The sequence below is a fragment of the Temnothorax americanus genome, unplaced genomic scaffold (genome assembly GCF_048541705.1).
Source record: "Temnothorax americanus isolate GAGA-0224 unplaced genomic scaffold, ASM4854170v1 Scaffold26, whole genome shotgun sequence".
NCBI lineage: Eukaryota > Metazoa > Arthropoda > Insecta > Hymenoptera > Formicidae > Temnothorax > Temnothorax americanus.
The window spans coordinates 1,289,665-1,313,879 of NW_027509401.1; the positions used below are offsets into that span (position 1 = coordinate 1,289,665).

At 45.0% G+C, this 24,215-nt stretch overlaps 1 protein-coding gene across 5 annotated transcripts; it reads left to right on the forward strand.

The window, feature by feature from the left end:
• The first annotated feature begins 6,303 nt into the window (after positions 1–6,303).
• On the forward strand, positions 6,304–23,533 carry Side-iii (sidestep III). 5 transcript variants are annotated; one of them, XM_077409194.1, is made up of 15 exons: positions 6,304–9,598; positions 9,914–10,397; positions 13,253–13,385; positions 13,526–13,734; positions 14,191–14,301; positions 15,152–15,355; positions 16,394–16,539; positions 16,669–16,819; positions 17,459–17,589; positions 18,423–18,582; positions 19,342–19,638; positions 20,262–20,582; positions 21,435–21,725; positions 22,203–22,312; positions 22,958–23,533. In XM_077409194.1, exons 2-15 carry the CDS (start codon positions 10,214–10,216, stop codon positions 23,069–23,071), a joined length of 2,562 nt encoding a protein of 853 aa, XP_077265320.1. In that variant the 5' UTR covers positions 6,304–9,598; positions 9,914–10,213; the 3' UTR covers positions 23,072–23,533. The 5 variants fall into 5 exon arrangements, with proteins under 5 accessions (XP_077265320.1, XP_077265321.1, XP_077265322.1 ...); XM_077409195.1 differs by having other exon boundaries at positions 9,954–10,397; XM_077409196.1 differs by having other exon boundaries at positions 6,304–9,410.
• The last annotated feature ends 682 nt before the right edge of the window (positions 23,534–24,215 follow it).

Sequence of the window (24,215 nt, forward strand, 5' to 3'; positions counted from 1 at the left end):
AAGGCCGGCCACTCGAGGCACGCAAAGGTCGATTACGGGCGGAACGAGCGGCGAGTATCCAGGCGTCAAATCCTTCTGCATAATTCCGCGCGCCGTCTTCCGCCGACCTTTAAGCGGTCGTCTGCGACCGGCCGTTTTCCTCGGAGCGCATATCTCGCTCTTCCCGGATGAAATAAAACCCATTTTTTCTCATTTTCGAACAACGCGAAGCGAAATAATGAGGAGAACGCGGAGGGTTGGGGGGTGGGAGGAGGGACAGCGCTTCTCGCTCTCGCGGAGACCTACGACCTACGACCTACATAATATATATATAGGTCCGAGAAAAATCGAGGTATAAAATTGCTCGCGTTTCGCGCTTTGATCTTGCAACGATTAATATTTAGATAGCGAGATTAATATGTGTCCCGTTATTCACCAAACATTTATTAGACGTTTATTGATGTATCGTTTATTGAATATTGATTTTGCTACACACGGCGGAAGAGGGAGGGTGTGATTCATTTACTCAGTTATACCTCAAACACCTGGAGGAAACGACGAGGGTTTAATTAAATCGCTCCTCTTAAAAGCGTTTTCAAATATAAAGGTATAATATATATCGGGCCAGTTCATCAGCATTGATCATTAATACACGGTAATAACGAAATTGTGTTTCCAAAGCCACACGCGGCCGATTCGATTACTCCGGGACGATCAACCCAAAGTGATTGCCCGATGTCAAAGTAGCTGTCGCTTTAAGTATACGCCCTGCCCTGCCCTGCCTTCCGTCTGCGTTTCCAGCTACGACCTGAAATTGCGGTATAAATTGCCGCATAGAAAGAAAGAGAGAGAGCGAGAGAGAGAGAGAGAGAGGGCGAAAGAGAAGGCGAAAGGAGGAGAGGGCGGCGCTTATATGCTCGAATTCAATTACGCATGAATGGCCGGCAGGCATGAATATTTTCGCAACGACGCGGACGCCGACGTTGCAGACAGGGCTCGTCTTGGGCCACTCGCGCCCACATATAGCGGCGATGAATCCGATCGATCGGCCCCCACAGTCACGCTGACCGACCTGCCGTGTTGCCCTCTCGCGATTTCGATCTATCGAGTGCGGATATCCGCGGCGCGCAAAATTGCGGCCCGCTCGTAATTACGTCGCCCTTTCGTCGATCGGCCGTATCTTCGTGAAACATTCACGCGTGTCCATCGGCGTCCGGCGACCGCTCCCCCCGCCCCGCTTTCCTCGCCGCCCGCACCCGAACTTGTGTGTCGCATGAAAAAGAGATCAGCACAATGCGCATCATTATACGCGGGTAGAGGCGGCACGCGATCGATCCGCGCCGTAATTTTGCGAAAAGAAGCGATCGAAATAACGAACGCGAGCGAGCGGAGTCGCGCCGTTTCCGTCACCCCCGCGTCGCTGAATTCACCGCGGTCGTCGCGATTCCTTTCTATTTACGGCACTCTTCCGGGCCCTCTTCGCCACCCTTTTCTACTTTTGCCTTATCATGTTCCATTTTATTCCCCGCGCCCGGCGCCATACCGTATAATTCAATTTAACTTCATTTAATTTAGTCTCATTTCGCGCGCTGCCCTATCCTCTTCCACTTTACCTAATTCTGTTTCATTTCGGCCTCTCTCTCGGCCCCCATTTTATTTTAATTGATTTTATTTTGGCCTGTTTTGTCCCCGCTTTATTCGATCCGCGTTTGATTTGAATGTGTTTTATTTTATTCCACCGGCGCACACCGCCCACCGGTCGAAAGGACGAAAGGGAGAAAGAGAATTACTATTCTCTCGGCATTATTATATTCGAGTACAATAAAACGTCGATTATTGCACATGACAATTAAATTAGTTACATTTTTACGGTTGCACGTCGATTGCGCGTCGTTTTTGCGTTCCGCGCGCGGTGCAGATCGACGAAGCTTCCCTGCCATTTAACAACGTTAATTTGTGCAAACGCAATCGTCGTTTAATTCATCTAATACATCGCGTAATTATTCCGGAATTCTTTTTTCTCCCTTTTCCTCTCTTTCTCTCTCTCCCCCCTCTATTTCTCTTTTTCCCTCTTTCTTTCTCTCTCTCTCTCTCTCTCTCCTCTCTCTCCTCTCTCTCTCTCTCTCTCTCTCTCTCTCTCTCTCTCCTCTCTCTCCTCTCTCTCTCTCTCTCTCTTTTCTTTCTGCAGTTTATGTCCGGCAACAGAGTGACAGTTTCGAAAAGATCGGGTCTTGCATTCGACACTTCTGGACGCGGATTGGCGGTGGCGTTAACGATCGCCCTGCGGAAACGCCCAAAGGCGACGGCAACCACGTTTCGAATCTGACGCGTTCGCACGCACGCACGCGACACCTCACCGCTTTTCGGTTGACACGCGCATCGTTATGCGTATACCGTAACGCCGAACACCGTAGGAGCCGTCGAAGTGGGGCCGGGGTAACAAAAGTCAATTCGCCGACGACTTCGTCACCCGGCGCCGCTTCCCGTCAGGTGGGCGAGGAGATAATAGCGGAGCTATAATTTCACGTTCACTCCGTTCCCGGCGCGTGGTCGAGTCAATCGAGATCGTGGGCGACGAAATCCAACGGGGAGACGCATGTCCTAATCGCCGGGCATTTCAATGACGATTTTCGACGAAGGAGATTAAGAAAGTACGACGAACTGTATTTTACGCACGATTGAATTTTCACGAACATGCGGACGATCGTCAAGTTCATATTGTCAGTGGCGTGCGTTTAATGAGAGATAAATATTGACGCAGTTAGTTAATATTAATCATTTTCGTTACGATGCACTTTCGCTTATTGAATATTTAACGCGTTAAATGGACATGCAAGGTTGTGCAAAGAACGGAGTACGTTTAACAATTTTCCATCATCCATCTGTACAGTTTTTTTTTTTTTTTAATAACGTAATTAAATTGTTTGAAAAATGAGTCAACCGTCATCCTCTCAAGATATATCCTCAATATTTATACTTGCAGCGTGTTTTTACAAGAAACTCAAATGTCCAGGAAAATTAATAATTAACTTTCTTCTATTTAATTATGTCATTATCTTGATAGACTCTGAAAGGAAGGGACAGAACATAATATATTAATTTGAATATCAATCTTGTGATCGGAGGCCTTTCAAGGGCCATAAATGCTGTAATATAATGAAAAACGCTCGACCCTTCCCGTATCCCTTGGACGTGTAACTTTTCCCCCCCGTATTCGGATAACTTCGGAGTAGGACATAATATAAAATAATGACGTTATTGATATAGACGATAAGCGCCACCCGACAGTTTAAAAGACCCCAACGACCGAATATTGAGCCACCCCTGTCTGATTCCTCCCCTAACGTCGTCTGCTCGCGACATAGCTTCACAAAGAACGTCGCGTCACGCTTTCTTATCCTTAAAACGTCGTAAGTGATTTCCTGCCCGGATAATCTCCGATATCTCTACATTTGTTACAGTTAATTTATAACGGCAATCGAACCGATAATCAATTACGACTAATTAAATTATTAATTTACCTGTGTCACCTAAATTTCTATTATTTAACGTAAAAGAGACGTCAAATATCGATATCTGATCCTTAGTGATATTTAATGATATTTAACCTAGCTGTCATGAATATTGATTTACTATCCGAAAACGTGGATTAATTACTAAGTGCAAAGCTTAATATATTACTCAATTTTCAGGTACAATATAAATATATTGCGCTACGAAGATAGCTACTGTCTATATATAATCTCTATTTTAGGTTGCAGAGGAGCTTTTCTCCGTAATTGCCTGATATTACAAAACTTGGTTCGAATTAAATCAAAATTCAGGTCGCACAGATGGCGAAAGGAACTCGCGCATTAACATTTACCGCGTTGCAAAAAAAATTGCATTTTTATTAAGAAAGGTATTCAGAGGCATGATGTATGTCATCGATTTATCGTTATCTAAAGATTTCGCCAGATATATTCTCCCATGTTAAACTAAAGTGAATTACATCATATAGACATAAAGAGCACAAAAAACTAGGACGATTTTTTAAAATATACCACGTTTGTTCAATGAATGTTGCGAATATAGATTAATGATTTTCTTGTTAAACGAAATAATTCGAAAGCAGATAACTAAACATTCATTTTTAACTATTTTCGCGTACTAAAATTAAGCCGATGTGTCGGATATTTATTTTAAATTATCCTCGCAGATATGACTTGTTTAACGGAACGATAAACGGAATAAATAAATTTTACTTTACAGCGTGAATAATTTGATAGAAAAGTGATACATTATTGCTTTTGTGCCAATTAAATCATTCAAGTTTGTCACGCCGTAATTTCCTCGCGAACGACATCGTTCCGCGGATCATGGTTCGACGCGAGGGCAAGCGGGGAATTCTCTCATTCGTGAAAAACCGTAATAGCGCGGACAGGTGTTACGTTTACGTGTGACTCGCGACTCGCGACTCGAATTGCCGCAGGACGAGAGAGAGAGCAGAAATTTTCTCGTTCGGCGTTCGTTTTCGCTAGTGAGTACCCACAGTAATAGCGCGAGCAGGTGTCGTATTATACGCTCCTGTGTCTATCACCCACCCTTGAGGCATCGTGACTTCGCTCAGTAAGGGCGAGACTATTACTATCGCAGGGTTGGATTGGATACGGGGGAAAAAACCCCCGGCTTCCAGGACATTAGATGATCGCGCTCGTTATTTTTTTTCAAACCGGAGCCTTCTTCGCTGTATATTATCTTGGCCTACCGCTGACGCTTATAGTCCCTCTCTGTCTCCCTCGTCTCCCTTCGGAGATACCTCGTAAGACAGATGACCTGGTCATTTCACGCGAGCCACTAAATACAGGGTGTGCCCTGTATCGATGTAACGGGATACGTAATACCGCGGGAATGCGCGGTAACCATTCATCTCTCTTTCTCTCTCTCTCTAATACGCGACTCTTGAAACGACTGTTTGAAAGAAAATTCGATTTCGAGCTCTCGCCGAAGTTAACGGGCCACAACGTTTTGCGCATCTCTCCTGCGGTATAGATCTTTGCACGACTTGCGAAACTGGCTCACCGGCTCCTCACGTCGGACTTCAGAAAGTAATTTAATAATTAACTTCTAATTAATTTCGAGACATTTGCCAATTGACTTCTTACCTCGATCGAAAAAGCCGATCTTCTCGGGATCAACCTTAGGACTTTCGACGTTAAACATTCCTGGTAATTGAAACTGCGCTAAAATTGCTTCAGATCGGCACCTCGACGGTGCATAGAGCAAAAGTCATTATATTATCCATTAGTTTATGCAATCTATATTTGAATTTTCAAGGCTGAGAGTCAGCGCACAACTTCGCTCTCGCTCAACTTTCCGCGAAAGAAAAGTTGATCCTCAAATTTGCCGAGAACACGCTCCTCCAAGTTTGATGTAAACTTTATGAAACACCCCGTATACCAGCTAGATCCCGGTGCCTCCAATTTGTTTTCTCATGAATACTTTCCTCCGATCCTGGCGACGACGGCGTGAATGCACCGCTTGCGCAGTCGCACTCGCAATAAATACAGACAGTCGTCAGGAAAGTCTGTGGATGAGAGTTTTAGGGTAGACCTCGATCACTATCTTTTAATTTAATTTCCATTAATTTTAATGGACATTTGTACGAAGGAACAAAGACCAGAATTGAGAAAAGGTAGGAATATGAGTTGATAAAATTCACATTTTCTCACAATTTATTAAAGTAATACATTATCACATCAAAGATACATAGTGAAACAACAATATCATGATGGATTATAGAAAGGCTTTCGGACTCTTCTCGACCGACGAGAAAAAGTTCTAAAAATTTAGAGAGAAAAGCCGACATATCCAATAGCATTACAAAACAAAACGTGAAATCGAATCGCGCTCCTAAATTCCGCATCAAATATATTCTTCATCGCATCACATTTCTCTCTAATACTACAATTACATAGATTAAAGTTTCGAGAGTTTCAACTGCTTCGCGATCAGTCGCTCGAAATAGAGAGACAGCGATCAATTCTTAACGTTACCGGTCGTCTAATTTAGCTCAACTGGCGTTATTTCGCGATGTCAAAGTCAAGCAAGCGGCTAATGGGACATCGAGCATCAAAATACAAAGGAGCCAAACGACGATCCGCCTCGACGTTTCGCGTTGAATCTCGCAGCAAGATAACGGGGGTACGTACGTCGTCGGTCAATTCCGGGACACCCTATGGCGCACCCCACGCACGGACAGCCCTGCGCGGCAGCGCGCTCGGCACGTTCTTCGCCACCGCCGCCGCCTCCACCACCACCGCCACCGTCGGCATAGGGGGTTGTACATCGCGCGGGCATCGAAACGCGTCGAAACGCGAGGCGGCCGGATCGGACTGACACGCGAATCGATCGGCGCCCCGTCTCTCGCGCGCGTCGTCGTCCTCTCTCTCTCTCTCGCGCGCGCGTCGAGGAAGCGTGCAGCGCAGCGCAGCGCGTCGCACGCGACAGCACGCGTCGCGGAGAACGAGGTGTTTCGCCGTCGGGTACGAGGGTGCGAGGTAGATCGTGCGGGAGCGAGAAGCGCGGCTGCTCCCGCTCGCAACACCGGCCGAAGCCGTCGCGCCGCGCCTCGCGCCTGAAGGCGAGAAATTTCGTGAGCAATTCAGCCGGTGTCGTCGACCCGCCGCCGCCACCGCCGTCGCCGGCCCGCGATCGGACCGCGATCGTTATCGAGATTTTCCCGCTGCGAGTGAGTGCGAGATCGCCTGGGGAAGAGCGTGAGAAACGGCAATTCGCCGATGGGAACGTCGAGATTCAGCGTCGGTAACCGGCCTGGTTAAAACGAGATGAACGGTTCGCCCCGAGGTGCGCGCGTGTGATATCGGTATACTTCCATTGACTGATTTAAAAAAAGGGGTAATCCCTCACAGGAGCACGGAAGTTGGGACTGGAATTTTTTGGGGGGAAAAACTTGCGAACGCGATCGGCTGTGCGCGATTTTCCGGTATCTGCTGCGAAAGAAATCGTTGGGCTCTGTCAATTACCGTTGTCGAGACGGGCAAGACGAAAAGAAGCTGGAAAAGTGAAACCCCCAAATTGGTCCTAAATTAGCCTTCGAATCTTTGAGAGAGGTTCAACGAAAGCGGGGAAAGGGCAGAGAAACGAGAACGATCACGTATATGACTAACTACTGATGCGGTGAAATTTTCACTGTCGAGAAGTAGAACGATTCGCGTCAATAAAAAACGGAACCGTTGTCGAAAAATAGAATCGATCAACTCGAGAGCGAATTTCGCGAATTCACCTCGTCGGTTTCGACGATTTTGTCGTTTTTTACATGTGTTTTATATCGTCGTTTTTTTTACGGGCGATAGCACCCCTATACATCTTACATTTTTGACGGTCTTTTCTTCGCGGAAAAAGGAAATCCACGAAATAATACGGGGGGAATGATCGATCACGGCGGAAATTGAGGACCAGTAGAGTAACAACGGAAGTATCGTGCGTGTGTCGAAGTGCACGCCTCGTGCAGCGCGGGTCGGCCGATCTGTCATCGCCATTGTCGAATCGCCCAACGGCGGCCCTAAGCCCCCGCAGGGAGGCAGCCCCAGAAGGACGATAATCCCCGCGGAGAAAGGCGGTGTTTCGTCAGGACGCGTTGCGCCATTTCAGGTGCGAGCCTCGAGCCTTCCGCTCGAGTGCTTCAGCGTGCCTCGGCTGCTTTAGGCGAGAGAGAGAGAGAGCTTGCTTTCTCTCTCGCGAATCACGCGGCGAAAGAAAGCGTTCAACGGACATCAAAAGACCCGGTGATTAATGAACGCGGGTAATTAAGAAACATTAAGGAAGGCTGCCGAAGGACTCCTCGAGATCCTCGTACTATTCGGAGAGAGCGTGTCGCCCTCCCCTTCCCCCTCCCGCCCCCGCTGCGCCCCCGCCACCTCGAAAGGATTCTCGCCGGAGGACATCGCCGCGGGGTTGACGGTGGGAGGAGGCCGTCTACCTTCGAGGTAAGAGAGAGAAAGAGAGAGAGAGAGAGAGAGAGGGAGGGAGGGAAGGAGAGAGGAAAGGAGAGAGAGAAAGAAGAGGGGTGGGAGGTCTTTAGGGGTGGAAAATCGTTGGAGAATACCGTCGCGGTGAAATCACTCCTCTCGAACGCTCGCGAGACGATCAGACCGCGAAGCATCCCCCGCCGGGGGCCCGTCCTGCTCCCTTGCCTGCCTTTCGCCCCCTTCGCCCTCTCGCCGCTGGGCTGGAAGTGGTGGAAGTGGTTGTCTAATCTCGGACGGAATGACAATAAGACTTCCCTTTGATTAATCGACGGAACAGACAGAAAGAGAGAGGTAGAGACGGAGAAAGAAAGGGGGTATAAGTGAGAAAAAGAGAGGGAATTAGTCCTCTCGCGAGACGACGGATTGTTTTGCAAGTGCTAAGAAGTTCCGGCTGTTAACAGAACTGACTAAATACAACTCGAATCGAGTAACTTGGACATAAATCTACCGACTCGAAACCGAACGATGATTCGACGAGCGCCGCGCATTGAGACATCACGTCTCCCCCCCCATTAAGGCCGACAAGATTGTTAAAATTTATTAACACACGCCAACCCTCTCTCGCGATAATAAGAAGGTATTCCCCGGGATCGTCCGGAACGTTTCAACGTGATAAGATACGTGTCGGAGTGTAACGAGTGCAACGATTAATGAAGCGATTAACGATTGTCCCTCTCCGACTTAAAGGATAAAGTTGCCAGTCACTAATCCTTTCGTTGCATCCGGCCGCCGAAGAACTTTCCAGACATAGAGCAGCGCGCGCGAGGGGCAAGGCGCGCGACAATAACGCGAATGAATTTGGGAGGAGACGAGATAAGTAGAGTGGATCGAAATTAGAATCGTGCGTGCAGCCAGTGGAAGAGGGTCGGCGCTTGATCAGGCGGACCGGCCGACCCAAGCCAAGCTCACAAGCTGCGCTACTGAAAAGAACTCATTTACTTAAAGAGATCGTTCGCGCAGTACGGTCCTCTTCCGTCCCTGTAAAATTGTGTATTACACAAGTCGCGGAGAATGATTGGACGAGGCGCGTCTCTATCCGCGAAACGCGACAATAAGACCTACGCGACGCGTTAACGGTAAAATAATTTGTAATAATCGATCATAAAGCGACGAGAAATATCGACGGAATTCCGATGCCGGCCGGATGTTTTCAAATGTCCATCTTTATTTGAGCCGGCGACAGGCGTCGATTTGAACGGTGAGTAATCTGCGCGTCTCCATGCATCTTCCTGGACGAGTGACGAATGCCGGGACGTAATCGACAACGATAAGCGAATACGTTAACGAATCACAGTGTGGACAACGGGAGAATTTGCGCGATCGGAAAAGGACGATACAGTAAGGTGGGCTGCGTGACGAAATTCGACGAAGAAGAGTTTGATGGGCATGAGAAAAATAATGGTAATGTAGCAGCTGCAGCAAGAGAGCAATTGTGCATCCTTAAATCCGAGGACAATAACGTTTAAGTGAGGGTAACCACGTGAAAACAACGAGTAACCGCTGTCGAACTCGATATCGCGACGTAATAAAAAAAGACGACGATATATTTTAGCAACGGATCGATCGGGGAAAGGATAAAAATAGTGACGGTAATAGGCGCGAGAATAACGTTATCCTGAAATATTAAGTCCGTATGACTTCTTATCTGTCTCTTAGACATTATTTCTGACATTCTTTATTGTCGATTTTATCAATCTTGATAATTGCACGAAAATTGTCAAAAATTTGCAAGTTTAAGTATTACGTGTAAAAATTGGCAAAAATAAATTTTACAAAGAACTTTGCTTACCAACAAAATTTTATTATTTAAAAACTTTTCTTTCTTGCTTATTAACGCGCAAAATTTGATACAATTAATATAACAATTTAAAGAATAGCGCAATATGTATTTTGACATTCTAAAGTAACAACGAAGGGCCCGGCAATCCTTTTGCGCTGATTTAGCAGTGACATACGGTACAACGAGACTCGGACTAAAGGGCATACAGTGAAGGCAGTGCGGATTTGTCAGCCATCAGGCACTTCGATGCGCCTCGACAGCGGACGAGCTTCGAGCTTGAAGGATCCACGCGCGAGTCGGTGAGTCGCGGTGTCCCGCGTGTTCGTCGTCCCTGCACGCGCGGCCGGGACAAGGAGCCGGCGGGGGCAGGTCCTTCCCGGTGTGGAATGACAATAAGGGGGCGCCGTACCCGCGGGGTGGTATTATGCAGGGGACGACGGATTTGAGCGTGCCACCCAAGTGCCCGGCGAAGGTGTCGCATCCCCTTCGTGGGATGGCACTCGGAACGCTGGCCGAGATAGCGGTGAGACTCGTGATTAGCGGCTACATATTCGCCGTGGTCGTCTACGTGAACGCCAGCGGCAACTGGGATAAGGACGATGACCTAGGTACGGCGGCGCGGCGGCGAACTCGAGCACGAACCGGTCGCACGAACGATCGAGATTAACCACTTCCCTGACCCGCGCGAGCGATATACGTGTTCCTTTCGAGCGTGTCCCGAAATTACCGGTTATCCCCCTGGACTGCAAATCAATTTTCCCGATATTTTTCATTAACAAAGGAGATACGAGAGGTGTCGTCATTGCATTTTCTAAAATTGAAAAGTACAACTTTTTAATTGTGTCACGTTTTCCTGGCGACTCGAGCCTCAAAAGTCCGTTAAAGTAACATTCGTTTAAAGTTACAACTCGTTATTTGATAATGAAATAATGTTTATCGATTCTTCTCGAACCTTAATTTCTGAAATTGGAGATACGTGTTTAATTTAATTTAGAATGAAGAGTTCTTCAATTGCTAATTACTCGAAAACTATCGGTACCTCAATATTCTCGTTGGGAAATCGATATTCATAAGTCGGAGGAAATTGTAGCTGAAAGAAACTCATTTTGTGATTTTTGGGCACAAAACGGTCGTTTGTTATTTGTTTCTTTTTTTTAACGAAATGTGAAAATGTGATAAAAAACTAGTAGGTTATATAAAAAGAAGCGTATATATGTGAGCGCGTATGTGTTTCCACAAAAAATATATTTTATTTCGAGCGTTATTAAAAAAGAGAAGGAAGAGGAGAAAATTGAATAATAAAAAAACAGAAAGGATGTTTTTTTGCGGTCGGTTTCCCGCAAAAATACCTGGGGAAGGAAGTGGTTGTGAAGCTACGCGCTTAGCGATTCCCGCTGCTTTTCCGTAGATCGTATTATTATTTCGTTGTGCGCGATATATCGCCGAAGATTAACAAAGAAGGAAAATTTTCCTTGATCAGAGCCACAATGGGTCCCTTAATTCGGCTGGTAGCTTCGTTTGCCGTGCACACTCAGCATGTCCGGCGCAAAATGGAACTCTATATGGCTTTTGTGCGCAAAATGGAACCCAATACGTATTTCATAAATGCATATTGAAAAGTGGAAAACTGACAAAGTCATGAAATTAAAAACTGTTAGAATCGATATTTACAAAGTTATCATTTTTAAAATAAAACTGGGTCAAAAACGCAAAAGCAAGGCTGAATGCGCTCCCTTAAAACGTGGTGAAATAGTAAATAAGTTCCTGTTGTAATGCATATATACGGTTAATGCCTTGATGAAAAGTGCGAGGCTTTTACAAGTTTTGAATTTATAATCCATCCCGCTTACGGTTGTTCGAAAAATTTTCACTCAATTTTCAATTTTTTTCGTAATTACACGAAAACGGCTAAATCTCTTATCTCGAACTTTTATATTCACAGCTATTTTCCAGTTGCACATTCGCGCCTTGTCAGTTTTTTATTTATAATCTTCGAAATGCCTTCCGCATAAAAAAATGACACGCGTTTAAATAGATGGAACAGATAATAATCGCGCTGATACGATGCCAAAAGAGATAAATGGCTCGTGGCACGTACATTTTTCATCGGGGCGTCACAAACAAACGTAAAAACGATATCCTGCCGGAAGAGTTCGTATTCGTGTTACAGACGTCGTTCGATTGATGAAAATTGCGGCATATCGGAAAACGGGAAATCAGACGCGCCAGCTTGTTGCGATACCGGAAATCACTCGGAGCGTGAAACGTTGCTCAAAGAAATGTTATGCGCGCCGTAATTATATTTCGCGCTGCCGGATGGAAACTCTCCATTATGCGCAAAAACGAACTTCATTAGTGATATTTTTCAAGCTGCTTTCCCGTCTCTTTATTCGTATAAGAAGCAAAGCAGCTACCTTTTTATATGTCGCGCGCGGCAAAACTCTTTCTCGCGTCAAAATGGAATGTTAAATTGGAGGGAAATGTCTCTTAAGATATCCGCACATCCTCGAAGCGACTCTATTTCGCGAAACGCGTAATGATATTACTCGCTCGTAGTTCAAGATCCTCACACAGCTGCGTTACTTCAGGGTAATTTAAAATCACGCCAAACAATGGGAGCAAAAAAAATTTAATCCCAAGTTTTTCGCTGCTAAATCTCGTTTACCTGAATGGCTCGTGAGTTTAGTTTACTTATAATACTTCCTACTAACTTAATAACTTTCTACGTTCTTTCGTGACATAAAAGCTGGCGTTACAGCTCATTTAACTTATTAACCATATAATTAGCAATTCACAAAACGTCGTAAGTTACTAAAACATAATGGTCTTTGAATTTACATTTAAAATTCAAAATTACATAATATTAAATAATACCTCCGTGCATTCGACAGAATTATTAGCTCAATTATTAAGCGACCCGTAATGCTTGCCTCTAAAAAAACAGACGAGGTATCGTACAATAAGTAAAATTATTTAGCATTCAAGTTAATGAGATTTAACCAAGAAAGAAAAGTCGCACCTTCAAAGAAATCTTCAAAGCGAGCTTCAAAGAAATCATTAAAAATTAGAAACATTGAAAAGATTTCGTGATTCCCCTTCAATCTTAATTTCAACCATTTGAACTATCGATTGAAGAAGATTATTTACAGCACAGAGAAGTTATTTAACCACTAATTACTGTGCAATAATATGCCACGCAAGTGATATTTTCATCTCGGTTTAAAACATTTATCTGAACCTTTTTTTTGTGTGCACGCGTTCAATAAATAAACCCGCTGATAATAAGTGCATGGTAAAATAAATGTTGCCTTTGATAGATACGCGCGCTTGCTGCTTTATATAATTAAATTTAATTTAATTCAGCTATATATAAACCTCGCGCGATAAGACACGCTAGCGTCACGGAGTCATTTCGCCGGCAATTAACGCGTTAACCACCTTTCTCTCTTCAACGTGTCTCCAGTGTCCACGTCTAAGGTCAGCGCCGTACTTGGCCGTACCGCCACTTTGCCTTGCGACATTGAGCCATCCACGCGAGAGGATCGCGTCTACATGGTCCTTTGGTTCCGCGATTACGCGGTGAAGCCCATATACAGGTAAGCAGCTGCGGGCCACCGAGGAAAGCTTGAAAAGAGAGGAGGGCTCCTCAGGGCTCGAAAACACGTTAGAAAGAAAGAAAAGAAAATTCAGAATTATTCGCGAATTACTTAGAGAAGTGGGGATGAAATGTACGCAGTTTCGATGTGCGGGGACGGTCGTTCAACAAGGCTCTGAACTGGTCGGACAGCACCGCCGTGGGACCCAGGGCCTACTTCATCACCGTGACGAAGCCGGCCGCGCTCTCGTTGGAGGCGGTCCAGCTGGACGACGAGGGGATCTACAGATGCCGGGTGGACTTCAAGAACTCGCCGACCAAGAACTTCCAAGTGAATCTCACGGTGATCGGTGAGGAAACTCATTACCGTAACGACCGCGCAACACCGCGCGCTCCCGGTATGATTAACCGCGGCCCCGCGGTAACGCGTAAAACGCCCCCGAGGATCGTCCCGTATAGTCCCGCGCTAACGGAAGAAGAAGGAGGAGCGAGCGGAATTAGCTGCAGTTAACGTCGGCCGATATGCAGGGTCTTTTTTCATCTCGGCGCGAAGTTAAACTTGCCGGAACAATCTCCGTCCCGTCTCGCGCGGTTTCGCTAATTGAAGGGCCCGCCGCTGCGGCAGTCCAACCCACTTTCCTTCGAAGTTCCACGGGGAGGGGAAGGGGATGAATTAATCGAAATTTCATTTTTGCAAGTTTAAAATTAACTTTCGCGAGCTCTCCTTAAAAAGTCGGACTAGACCGACCGGGTCATTATCCGTCAATTATGGAAAGCGAACCGCCGGTTCGCGGAATTGTTCGCAGTGCCGCCGCACCAGCTACTCATTTACGACAGTTCCGGGGTGCAGGTGGAGAGCGTCGCCGGGCCGTTTCAGGTCGGCGTGGAGTTCGGTCTGTCCTGCGAAGTGAGGGGAGGTGAGCACACTGAATCCGTATTCCGATTTGTCTCTTTGCGATTTCTGTCCTTTGGGATAAATTTCGTGCAAATACAACGAGATTTTTCGAGCCCTTATCTGTGCCTTGAACTTCCGCTCGCGGTTATTTACATTATACGCTCTCGGTTTTGCGCTTGTGCATATATTTGACATCCCGCTATGAAAATGGTAAATCACAACGTTATCGTCGCGGTTAATTATAATTTGGGACACGCAGTCCGCGCGTATCGAAATTTCTTTATAATCTCTCTTTACAATTAACATAATTAAATGACAGAGACGGGAAGTGAGATATACGATATTTCGGAGATAAAGCAAATTTTTCGTCGCATATACAGTTTAAAAATGGCGATAAATTTATCATTACATGTGTATATATACAGGTAATATAACCACGCGTTCTCGAGCTTGTAAAATTTTATCCGTTAATTCCTCTCCCTGAGGGAAATCAGCTTTCTCATTAATATGTTTAGTCGAGATACGAATCTCGGCGAGAGAGCGACAAATTACCCGACCGGGCCCCTCTTTACGCGCGTATAAATCCCAGCGTGACCCCCGCCCCCCTCGCAAGATCGCGTGAACAAATAAAAAGCGTGGAGATACCGCGGGTTATCGTTAGCAATTAAATACGAGCCCGGCCTCCAAGTGGCCGGGTATTACGCGGGCGCGCCCGATCGGAGACACCCGGTATTAAGGGTAATTATGGCCCCGGTGATTTGTCTGCTGTCACGCGAGACTGATCGACGACGAGGCGAGCGGGTGGAAAAGAGGGTAGGGGGGGGGGAGTTAATTAGCCGCGTATAATTTCCGTACTTTCCGCGCGCGCGAAGGGAAACCCACGCCGGTGGTGAGCTGGCTGGTGAACGGCAAGGAGGTGGACGGCAGACTCGAGGAGTTCGGCCAGAACATCGTCGTCAGCAAATTGACGGTGCCGCAGCTGCGCCGGGAACACCGCAACACCACGTACAAATGCCAGGCGGCCAATACGCATCTCATCCCGCCGCTGGAGAAGACCGTGATCCTCGACGTTTATCGTGAGCATACCTTTTTCGCCCGATCCCACCTGGCCGAAGAAAATTTCCGTCTCCAGAAACCCTGTTTCTTCGGCAGCGCTTGATCTCTCTCTGGTTCTAGCCAACAGCGCACGCGGCGTGAAAATTTGTGGGAATTTACATTTTTGTTTCACGTGTGATAATTTTTCGTGCAAAAGCAAATGAGTTTTAAAGCTGCAATGCCAAACGGCGAAATTTTATAAAAAGAACGAGTGTCATCCAAAAGAGTTAAACGTGTCGTCCCGTTTGACGCACGCGATCAAAGCGTGCAGTCGGCCGCATTTCAGAAAGTCGCGCGTGTGTCGTGATCTCAATTAAACGAGATAACGAGCACATTTGACAAAAATATGGCATTTATTTGCCGCAATATTGGTTGCACAATCTCTAATTACGCTTTTGCAAAGTTAATCAAAATTCCCGCGGCATTCAACCCGTTAATAATTCATATTAGTTTAATTTCGACCGCGGAAAGTAATCCTTTCGCGTTTCTGGTATCGGCTTGATAAATTATTGGCAGGTTTGTTGAAGGTAGAGGAACGGCGACCCTGGTGCGTGGATAACCAATGGCCCGCGCACCGCGAAAATAAATTCAGCTTCCTTTAATTATTCAACTTGAACGAATCTCGAACGAGCGGAATAATCCGTTCATTTTTTTTTCGCCCCTTTCAAACGATTTTATTTATATTAAAAGCGCTGTTTATAATCTTCCAAAATCGATATCGATCGGATTAACGTTAAATGCACTTTATGATATAAAACTGTTTTAATTGAAAATCATCGCCCGCAATCTATAACGCGATGAGACGTGAAAAAAATTTGAAAAGCGATAGTCGTCACAGAGGTTTAGAATGGACACCAGGGAAGATTTTTGCGTTCCAAGCATTAATTATGAATTCCTATGACCTCGTGACTTTTTGACGCGGATCGTGTTGGAAATTTTTAAGGGAGCATAAAAAGCGCTTATGATATTACCCGCGATATAGAGCGCGCAATAAACGCGATTCCGCCGGTTGGTTCCAGTAAAACCGCTCACCGTGAAGATACTGTCGAAGCTAACGGTCATGGAGACGGAGAAGGACTACTCCATCACCTGCGAGACGGCAGGCTCGCATCCCCGCGCACGCATCACCTGGATCGAGGGAAACGAGACGTTCCGGAACGGCAAGGTCTCGATAACGAAATACTTTCTTTTTTTTTTTTTTTCAAACGTCGACGTCGCGCACGCCGACACTTTTTGACACGTTCCCCCGAATTATCGCCGGTCCCCTGCAACTTATTTCGAACTGTGCCAGCAGGTAATGGAGAGCGGGAACGCGTCGGCGGTGCTGAGCACCCTGATGTTCTCACCCGTCCCCGACGATCACGACAAGATCCTCAAGTGCCGCGGCGAGAACCCGGCCCTGGCGGACGCGTACTTGGAGGACTCCTTCAAGTTGAATGTCGTCTGTAAGTGGCGGGCGCCGTTTCTTCGGCGCCGCTTTTTATCACGCGACAAATCAGACCTCGATTACCGCGAAATCAGCTTGTCGCCGATAACGTCGCGCAAGAAACGTTATATATATCTATAAAATTATATTTTTATATTTTATATCGCTATTTTTTTTATGATCGTCTTTTAACAGCAATTTTTTTGGTATTACGGTATATACGATATCGGTTATCTGGTGAGAGGCACATCTGCGATGTAGATATAGAAATTATTTAAGCCGCAGGATGTCGAGAAGATATCTCGATCAATTGACGTTTATTGGCTGTAACGATATTTCTTCACTGGATTAGCCGGTATTAATTCAAACTCGGTCGAACGATTTAAAATCTGCACGCGATTATGGTATAAATGGCACTCAACAAGTTTCGGCGCGTGTTTCTCCCGGTGGAAATGTGTGAAAATGGAAATCCGTTAAATTGTTAAATCCATTTGTACGCGAATAACCGGCATGCCTTATTAATACCTTCTCGCTCTTTCGCGTTATCCGCCGGCTTCAATATTTCACGTCCATTTTCTCGGAACACACCGAAATATTTCATTACGGTCGCGCCACGCGAAACATCGAAGAACCGAGAAATTCTCTCTTTCTTTTCCAGTCCCGCCTAAGGTACAGCTGCATCTGGGCAGCACTCTGAACGCGGAGAACATAAAGGAGGGCGACGATGTGTACTTCGAATGCAAAGTCCGCGCCAATCCGGAGCATCACAAAATTACTTGGCGCCACAACGTAAGTTCCACCTTCAGCCAGCAGCGAACCCACTTTAATCCCGGTGCGTTTGCCTCCGCTGAGGCTGCCGTCTCACTTTTAAAATTTCGATCGCTCGAGCTTTAGCTCGAGCCACCAAACAGTTTCCGAGTTTTCTCAAAAACAAAAAAAAAAGTTTTAGTGATTAAGCGCGAAAAGCACACACGCATACCCACACACACACTCAGTGGTCCGAAAAATACGGGATGCCTGTGAACTTTACATTTCTATTCGCACGAGAATGGGTAATGACTTTTTTATTTCGATAAGGATCGGTTCGAGTCACGATACTTTACGATGGAACTTTTAAAGCGTTATCCGAAACTTGCGAGAAAATGTCAGTTTTACGAAAGAAAAAAAAACAATTTTGCGCGGGAGGAGGGAGGGCAGCTCGGAAATTTTTCGTCTCTTCATGTCATACATGTGCATTCACTTCTCCGAGAACGGCAAATATCTCGTCGCCTCACGTTTATTGCGTGGATATTTCGCGACACGACTATTCATAAACGGAAATAAACTTGGCATTTTCTTGGAAAAATTTCGCCTCTACCGTCTCCGTAAAACGGGAAATTTGGGAAAGGTGTATCGAAGCTGGGCGGAATATACATATGAAATATTTATACGGAGAAAGAGAGAATCCATTAAAAGGGAATCCCCCGTAGACGGCGATGAAGACGGGTTCGCGCGAAGACGAAAAGCTTTGCACGAAATCTATTTGTCACGCTCCTTTCTTATTACCGAAGAAATATGGCGGAAAAAGCTATCGTTCTGGAATCTCAACCTCCGTGTTAAACGCGTTAATCCATCAATGACAGGGCGGCGTGCTGACGCAAAACTATTCCGCCGGTATCATCATGAGCACCCAGAGCCTGGTGCTGCAGGGCATAGGGCGCGACAACGCGGGAAATTACACGTGTCTCGCCAGCAACGATCGCGGGGAGACGACGAGCCCGATTGTGAACCTGAGAGTGCAGTGTAAGTAGATACGACAAGTTCGAATCGATAACAAGGACTTCGGAAAGTGAATGTGTAATCTCGAAGCGAGTACCACGCCGGCGATTCGAGGATGAATCGAATTTCAAATTGAAGGATCTCCGCGAATAGGGAAAACATTTGCGCCACAAAAAATTCACGGCACACTTATATTATATTCCACGCAAATAAATTTAGATCCTTATACACTTGTTGTTTGTGATATAAACAATTATGAATATTAATATGAATAAATATCATGCATTTATATTTATATCACAAATTAACGGTGCAATCTATATATAAAAGTAAATTATTAGCATGTTTAATTATTAAAAAGGTATTATGGGAGAATTAACCTCTTTTCACTGCTAAAAGTTACATTTAACGTTGTTTCTATTTCCTCTATATAGTAAACTCCGAAATACGCGCTACACAATATGCCAACCGCGCGTAATTGTGTTCGGGAACGAAATATCTCGGACGTCAGATATGAGGGATTACATTTTAGAAGCCAATTTATTTTCAACCCTCCCGTCTAAGCCCTACGGCGAACAATATAATTCTTTCGATTAAGGGCGAATAAAACGGCTCTTAAACTCGGCATAATGCCGCTGTCGAAGTTCCGCCGATCAATAGTAGAGACGTGAAAAAAAAAAGCAAAAAAAAACCACAGGAAGAAAAACTCCACATTTTTATCGTCTCTGTTCGACCAAAGACGCGTGTGTTCCCTTTTTCCTTTTCTTCCACGTGCGATCCCAGTCGCGCCGGTCTGCAAGATGAAGGAGGTGACGATTATCGGGGCCTCGCTGGAGGAATCCGTGAAGGTGCGCTGCGAGGTCGACGCCGATCCGAGCGAGGTGGACTTTGTCTGGGAGTTCAACAACAGCGGCGAGAACTTCGAAGTCGCGCCGGCCAAGTTTGACGGCAACAACGGCACCACGAGCGAGCTCGTCTACACCCCCGAATCCGAGAGGGATTACGGCGCCCTGACCTGTTGGGGTAGGAACGCGATAGGGAAGCAGGAGGCGCCCTGCATCTATCAAGTCATTCCGGCAGGTGATATCTTACACGCTCATATATCGAAGGAAGAGAGAGAGAGAGAGAGAGAGAGAAAGTGGGAGATAGAAATTTATTCGACTGCATTTCTTTTTTTTTTCCCACTGCGAATCATAATCCGGAAGAAATCCACGCTCCCCGTCCCTCCCGTTTTCAGGAGACAAACAAACGCGTCGGGGATTCCTTGAAAATATTTAAATACCGTGCGCGTACTGCTGCATCTCGCGCGTCGAAAACACATAATGTTTAGATGTTCATATTTTGAACTTTACGCGGATATTTACGCTTTCCTTTTTTTCTTCCCCGTACGTCATAAACTCGAAAATATTTGTTTTATCGTTCATTTTCTGCGAGACGGGCCGTGTCGCGCGGCCGTTCCATCATTAGTTTACTTAAATCGCACAGCTTTTGCATCCGAGAGAAATTCAGACGCTCAAGAAAATGAAAAACGCGCTTTAATTATATTTTTCTTTAGTTTCTCTTTTCTCTATATACCCTACATGTAACTTTTTTCACTTTCTCGATATAGTAGGGATTAGAACATAAATTCTTCAAATCTCGAGGTGAAGACGTCTCTTTCGATTAATATACCGAAATTGAATGCGAGAAATATGTCTGAGCAGTGAAGCCGAATCCCCTGAACAATTGCACCATCAAGGCGTCGCTCAATCAAAGCTCGGAAATCCTGGAGGTCGAGTGCGTGCCGGGATACGACGGCGGGCTCCACCAGGAGTTCCGGCTGGAGGCTTACGAGGTGCTGACCGGCAACCTCCGGGTGAACGCGTCCAGCGTGTCGGCTGATCTGCCGATCTTCCGGATCGCCGTGGCCGATCTCCTGCCGGTCACGCACTTCTACCTGGTGACCTACGCCGTGAACGCCAAAGGCCGCAGCGAAGTGTCGCTGTTGGAAGACATAATGCTGCGCGATTCCGAGAAGCACGCAGGTAGTAATTAAGTTGTAGAAAGGACTAAAATATGTTAGAATTTAACTTTCATCTCATGCATGATTTTATCTCATTCCTCTCTTTTTCCCCCCTTTTACACTTTATCTGTAGATATATTGTCCAGCCATCTATAATAGGCAATGATAGATGGCAGAAACAGGAACGCTAAAGGAACGTTTCTTCTATAGATATATTTTCCCAAACGTTGTTCTAATTTCCGGAAAGATCATTCCATTCTGAAGGTTTGTCCTTTTGTAACTGATTCGACCGAGGAACCCGATTTAGAATGTATATTTCAGGTTTTCCCCCGAGAACAAATTAAATCAGATAAAATTGATGATATCCTGTGGAACACTATCTTAAAAAAGATTCATTGCAAATAATACAATTCGACAGTTAAAATTGAAACGACTAATTCGAAGGTTATTTTAATCTCCATTTCCGATATATTGGCATCAATTAATCATTTTGACAAAACTATGACAGAATAGAAATCATGTCCAATGTAATAATAAATCTAAACAATAATTCAGCTGATTCCACAAATTACAGATCCAATGATTAAAAAATATTCATGTCACGTCTCTTATTTTTAGTTTATTATCTGCCGTACAGGGAAAATCCATAAATGCTCTTTCCGTTTGGTAATAAATCGCGTTTCATCTTTTATTAGAGATTTGCAATGTATCCGATTCGCTAAACAAAACTACTGTCACGTATTCTCATTTTACGAATAGAAAAATACCAATTTATTTTTAATTAAAATATCTTCCACATATTTTTACAATTTTCTGGGAAAGAAGGAGAATATAGATTCCCATCAGGACGAAATGTTTTTTTTTTTTTCCCCAGACACCGGGGTCAGCATGCTGCCGTTGATCCTGCTGCTGGTCGGCTGTCTGCTGGCCTTTGGCGCGACCGTGATCTCCGTGATGCTGATGATGTATCGACGACGCGGCACCACGTCGCCGGTGCACATCGAGCCTTACATGAAGCAGCCGATAATCACGCCGCCGGACTCGAGGAACAATTCGATGCTGGACGTGACCCACGGCGACCACACGTACTTCGTCGAGTACACGCTGAAGCAGGTCACCGATTACGCGCTCAATAATCAACCGGACATCATACAGTCGCCGCAAGGTATCGCCATGATGAAAGATGTCACCTCGCGATCTGACCAAATCCCGATCCGATCTAATATTCGTCTAATATCTGTCGCGAGGTAATAGGAAAAGGGAATCGCGTCAAAAGTGAGTCGTTTTAAGGATTTATGGAAAGCGGAGATTCGAACGGGCATTCGAAGCCTTGTGATTTCTGTCGAACTGTCATTTTCCGATCGTGTTACACGCTATTTTGAGGTCGACACACTTCGCACCAAACGTTTCTACCAAATAATAAACTTTTATTTGAATACGGCCATAATAAGATAGATATTTTCAAAAACTATTTACAGAAAACGAAACTTATAATTTAAAGAGCACTCTTCTCTGCAGAGTACATTTGACAAGATTTTTTTTTTTTTTTTTTTTAGTCACCCCGTCCGGTCTTCGTCCTCAGCGCTTTATTTAAATTGTTCGAGAGCCGTCAATGTAAAGCGGAATAACGTGAATGTTTCAGACCAAGAGAAGATCAAACGCGAGCCACAACTGTTTTTGCCAGTGCGACCGGACACGCTGTTCGCGCCCTATGACATTCACAAGCAGGGACTGCAGACGAACAGATGCAGCGTAAGTCATGCCAAAAAATATACAGCGGTATTTTTTTGAAAAAAAAAAAAAAAAAACGGCAACGGTTAAAATAACGTAAATAATGCACCGTTGCAGTCTGTATAAATTAATCCGATATCAATTTATGTTCTACTACCGAACCGTATACTCGAGGGAAAGATCTACTTTAATTCTTATTCGGGATAATTGCCACGGAGCGATGTACGTGTCTTGATCCTTAACGAATCGCCCCGTATAATGAGTTCTCAAATTATCTCGAAAGAGGGATTGAGGTAATTAAGTAAATAATAACGTGAAATGTGCTTTTGACTCTTTCCCCTCGATTCTTCACGTAGATAGGAAGTTTCAATAAGCGCGGCGAGATTCCGAACTCCGATTTGGAAGATTAGAAATTTAATCTGCCGTAGATTGAATTTCTATCGATCGCTTATAAATTAAGCCCGGCTATCTAACCAATCTCAGTTTAGCTGTCGCGCGACCGGTATATAACCGTTATGAATAATATCAATCTTTCGGAGGTCGGAGAGAAAGCCGAGGAAGCGCGATCGCTACTACTTTCGATTCCCAATTCTGTTTCTCCGCGCGACGCGTGGAGAGAGTATTAATTAGATTTAGACCCGATATCTCCTCTTCTTGACTTAACAGCTGAACCCGTTCTCCGCCAAGTCCTGGGAGCCCATCAGCTTCAAAGCCGATCGCAACCTGATGAAGGAGATCATCATCGCCAATTCCATACCGGGCCCGGAGAGCTGCGTGTAAACTTGATCGCGGGAGTGAACCCGGAGACGCAAACACACATACTTACACACAAGACGATACCAGACACACACACACACACACACACACACACAGCATATCATAAGGACGATCAATTTCGGAAGCCTGAAAACTGTATCGCGCGCCGTCGCTCGGATGCCACGACGGATACACGCGGATATCAAGGACAAAAGTCAACGAATCTCGTGTCTCGCTTGCTAACGCGCGCCGGGGTGACATATCACGATGACGATATCGTAGCAGACATATCAGCATATCGTAGCATATCGTGGCGCGCCACGATCTCTCCCAAGATCATCGAGAGTCTTAGGATTTTCCCCGCCGATCCAGCGCGAGACCGGGGCGAGGAGTCGCGGAGTCGTCGCGAGACGATTTAGTCGCATAATTTAACCGAACGCTACGCGTGGTGTACTATTCCAAGTTTAATATATTTTGTGTCAAGTCTTGAAAGGTCTCGTCATTTCATAGCGCCGTATTATCATGACTGATATATACCTTTCCCCGCTTTCTATTTCAATTCGTCCTCTTTCTCATTGCTGAATTAATTTTAATATATAGGAAAGAAATTTGTTATTGTCCTGTATGTGGTATGTGTGCACATTATTTATATATTTTCTGAATTATTTTCACCTCAATTTATCTTATTGTTCGTCTTATTAATAATTTATACGTTTTTGACAAATGATATTGATATACTGAGATGATGGATACGCTCCAAATCTATTTCGTCCTTCCGATCGAATTACAATAATATTATAATAATCCTCTTTATAATCTTTCTACCATAATAATATTAGTCCAGACTCAACCTCCTTCTTGATTATCAAATTAGATCAAGCGATTTCTTTTAAGAATAAAAAGTAAAGACTTTATGAAAAGATACTGGCTTTTAAAATATGTATGTGTGTGTGAATTTATTTTCAATATTGTATGCAGAAAGATTTTCGCATATAATAGCTATATAATTTAATCTCTCTAAGAAAAGAAACGACCGCGGATAATATTATTTTGAATTGTATTTATTTCAAAAAGATATTTATTCAAAATTTTATAGAAACAAAAAGCATGTATGTATATAGATACATATGAAGTACAATTAAAATGGTACTTTGTCTCGTGCCTCTTA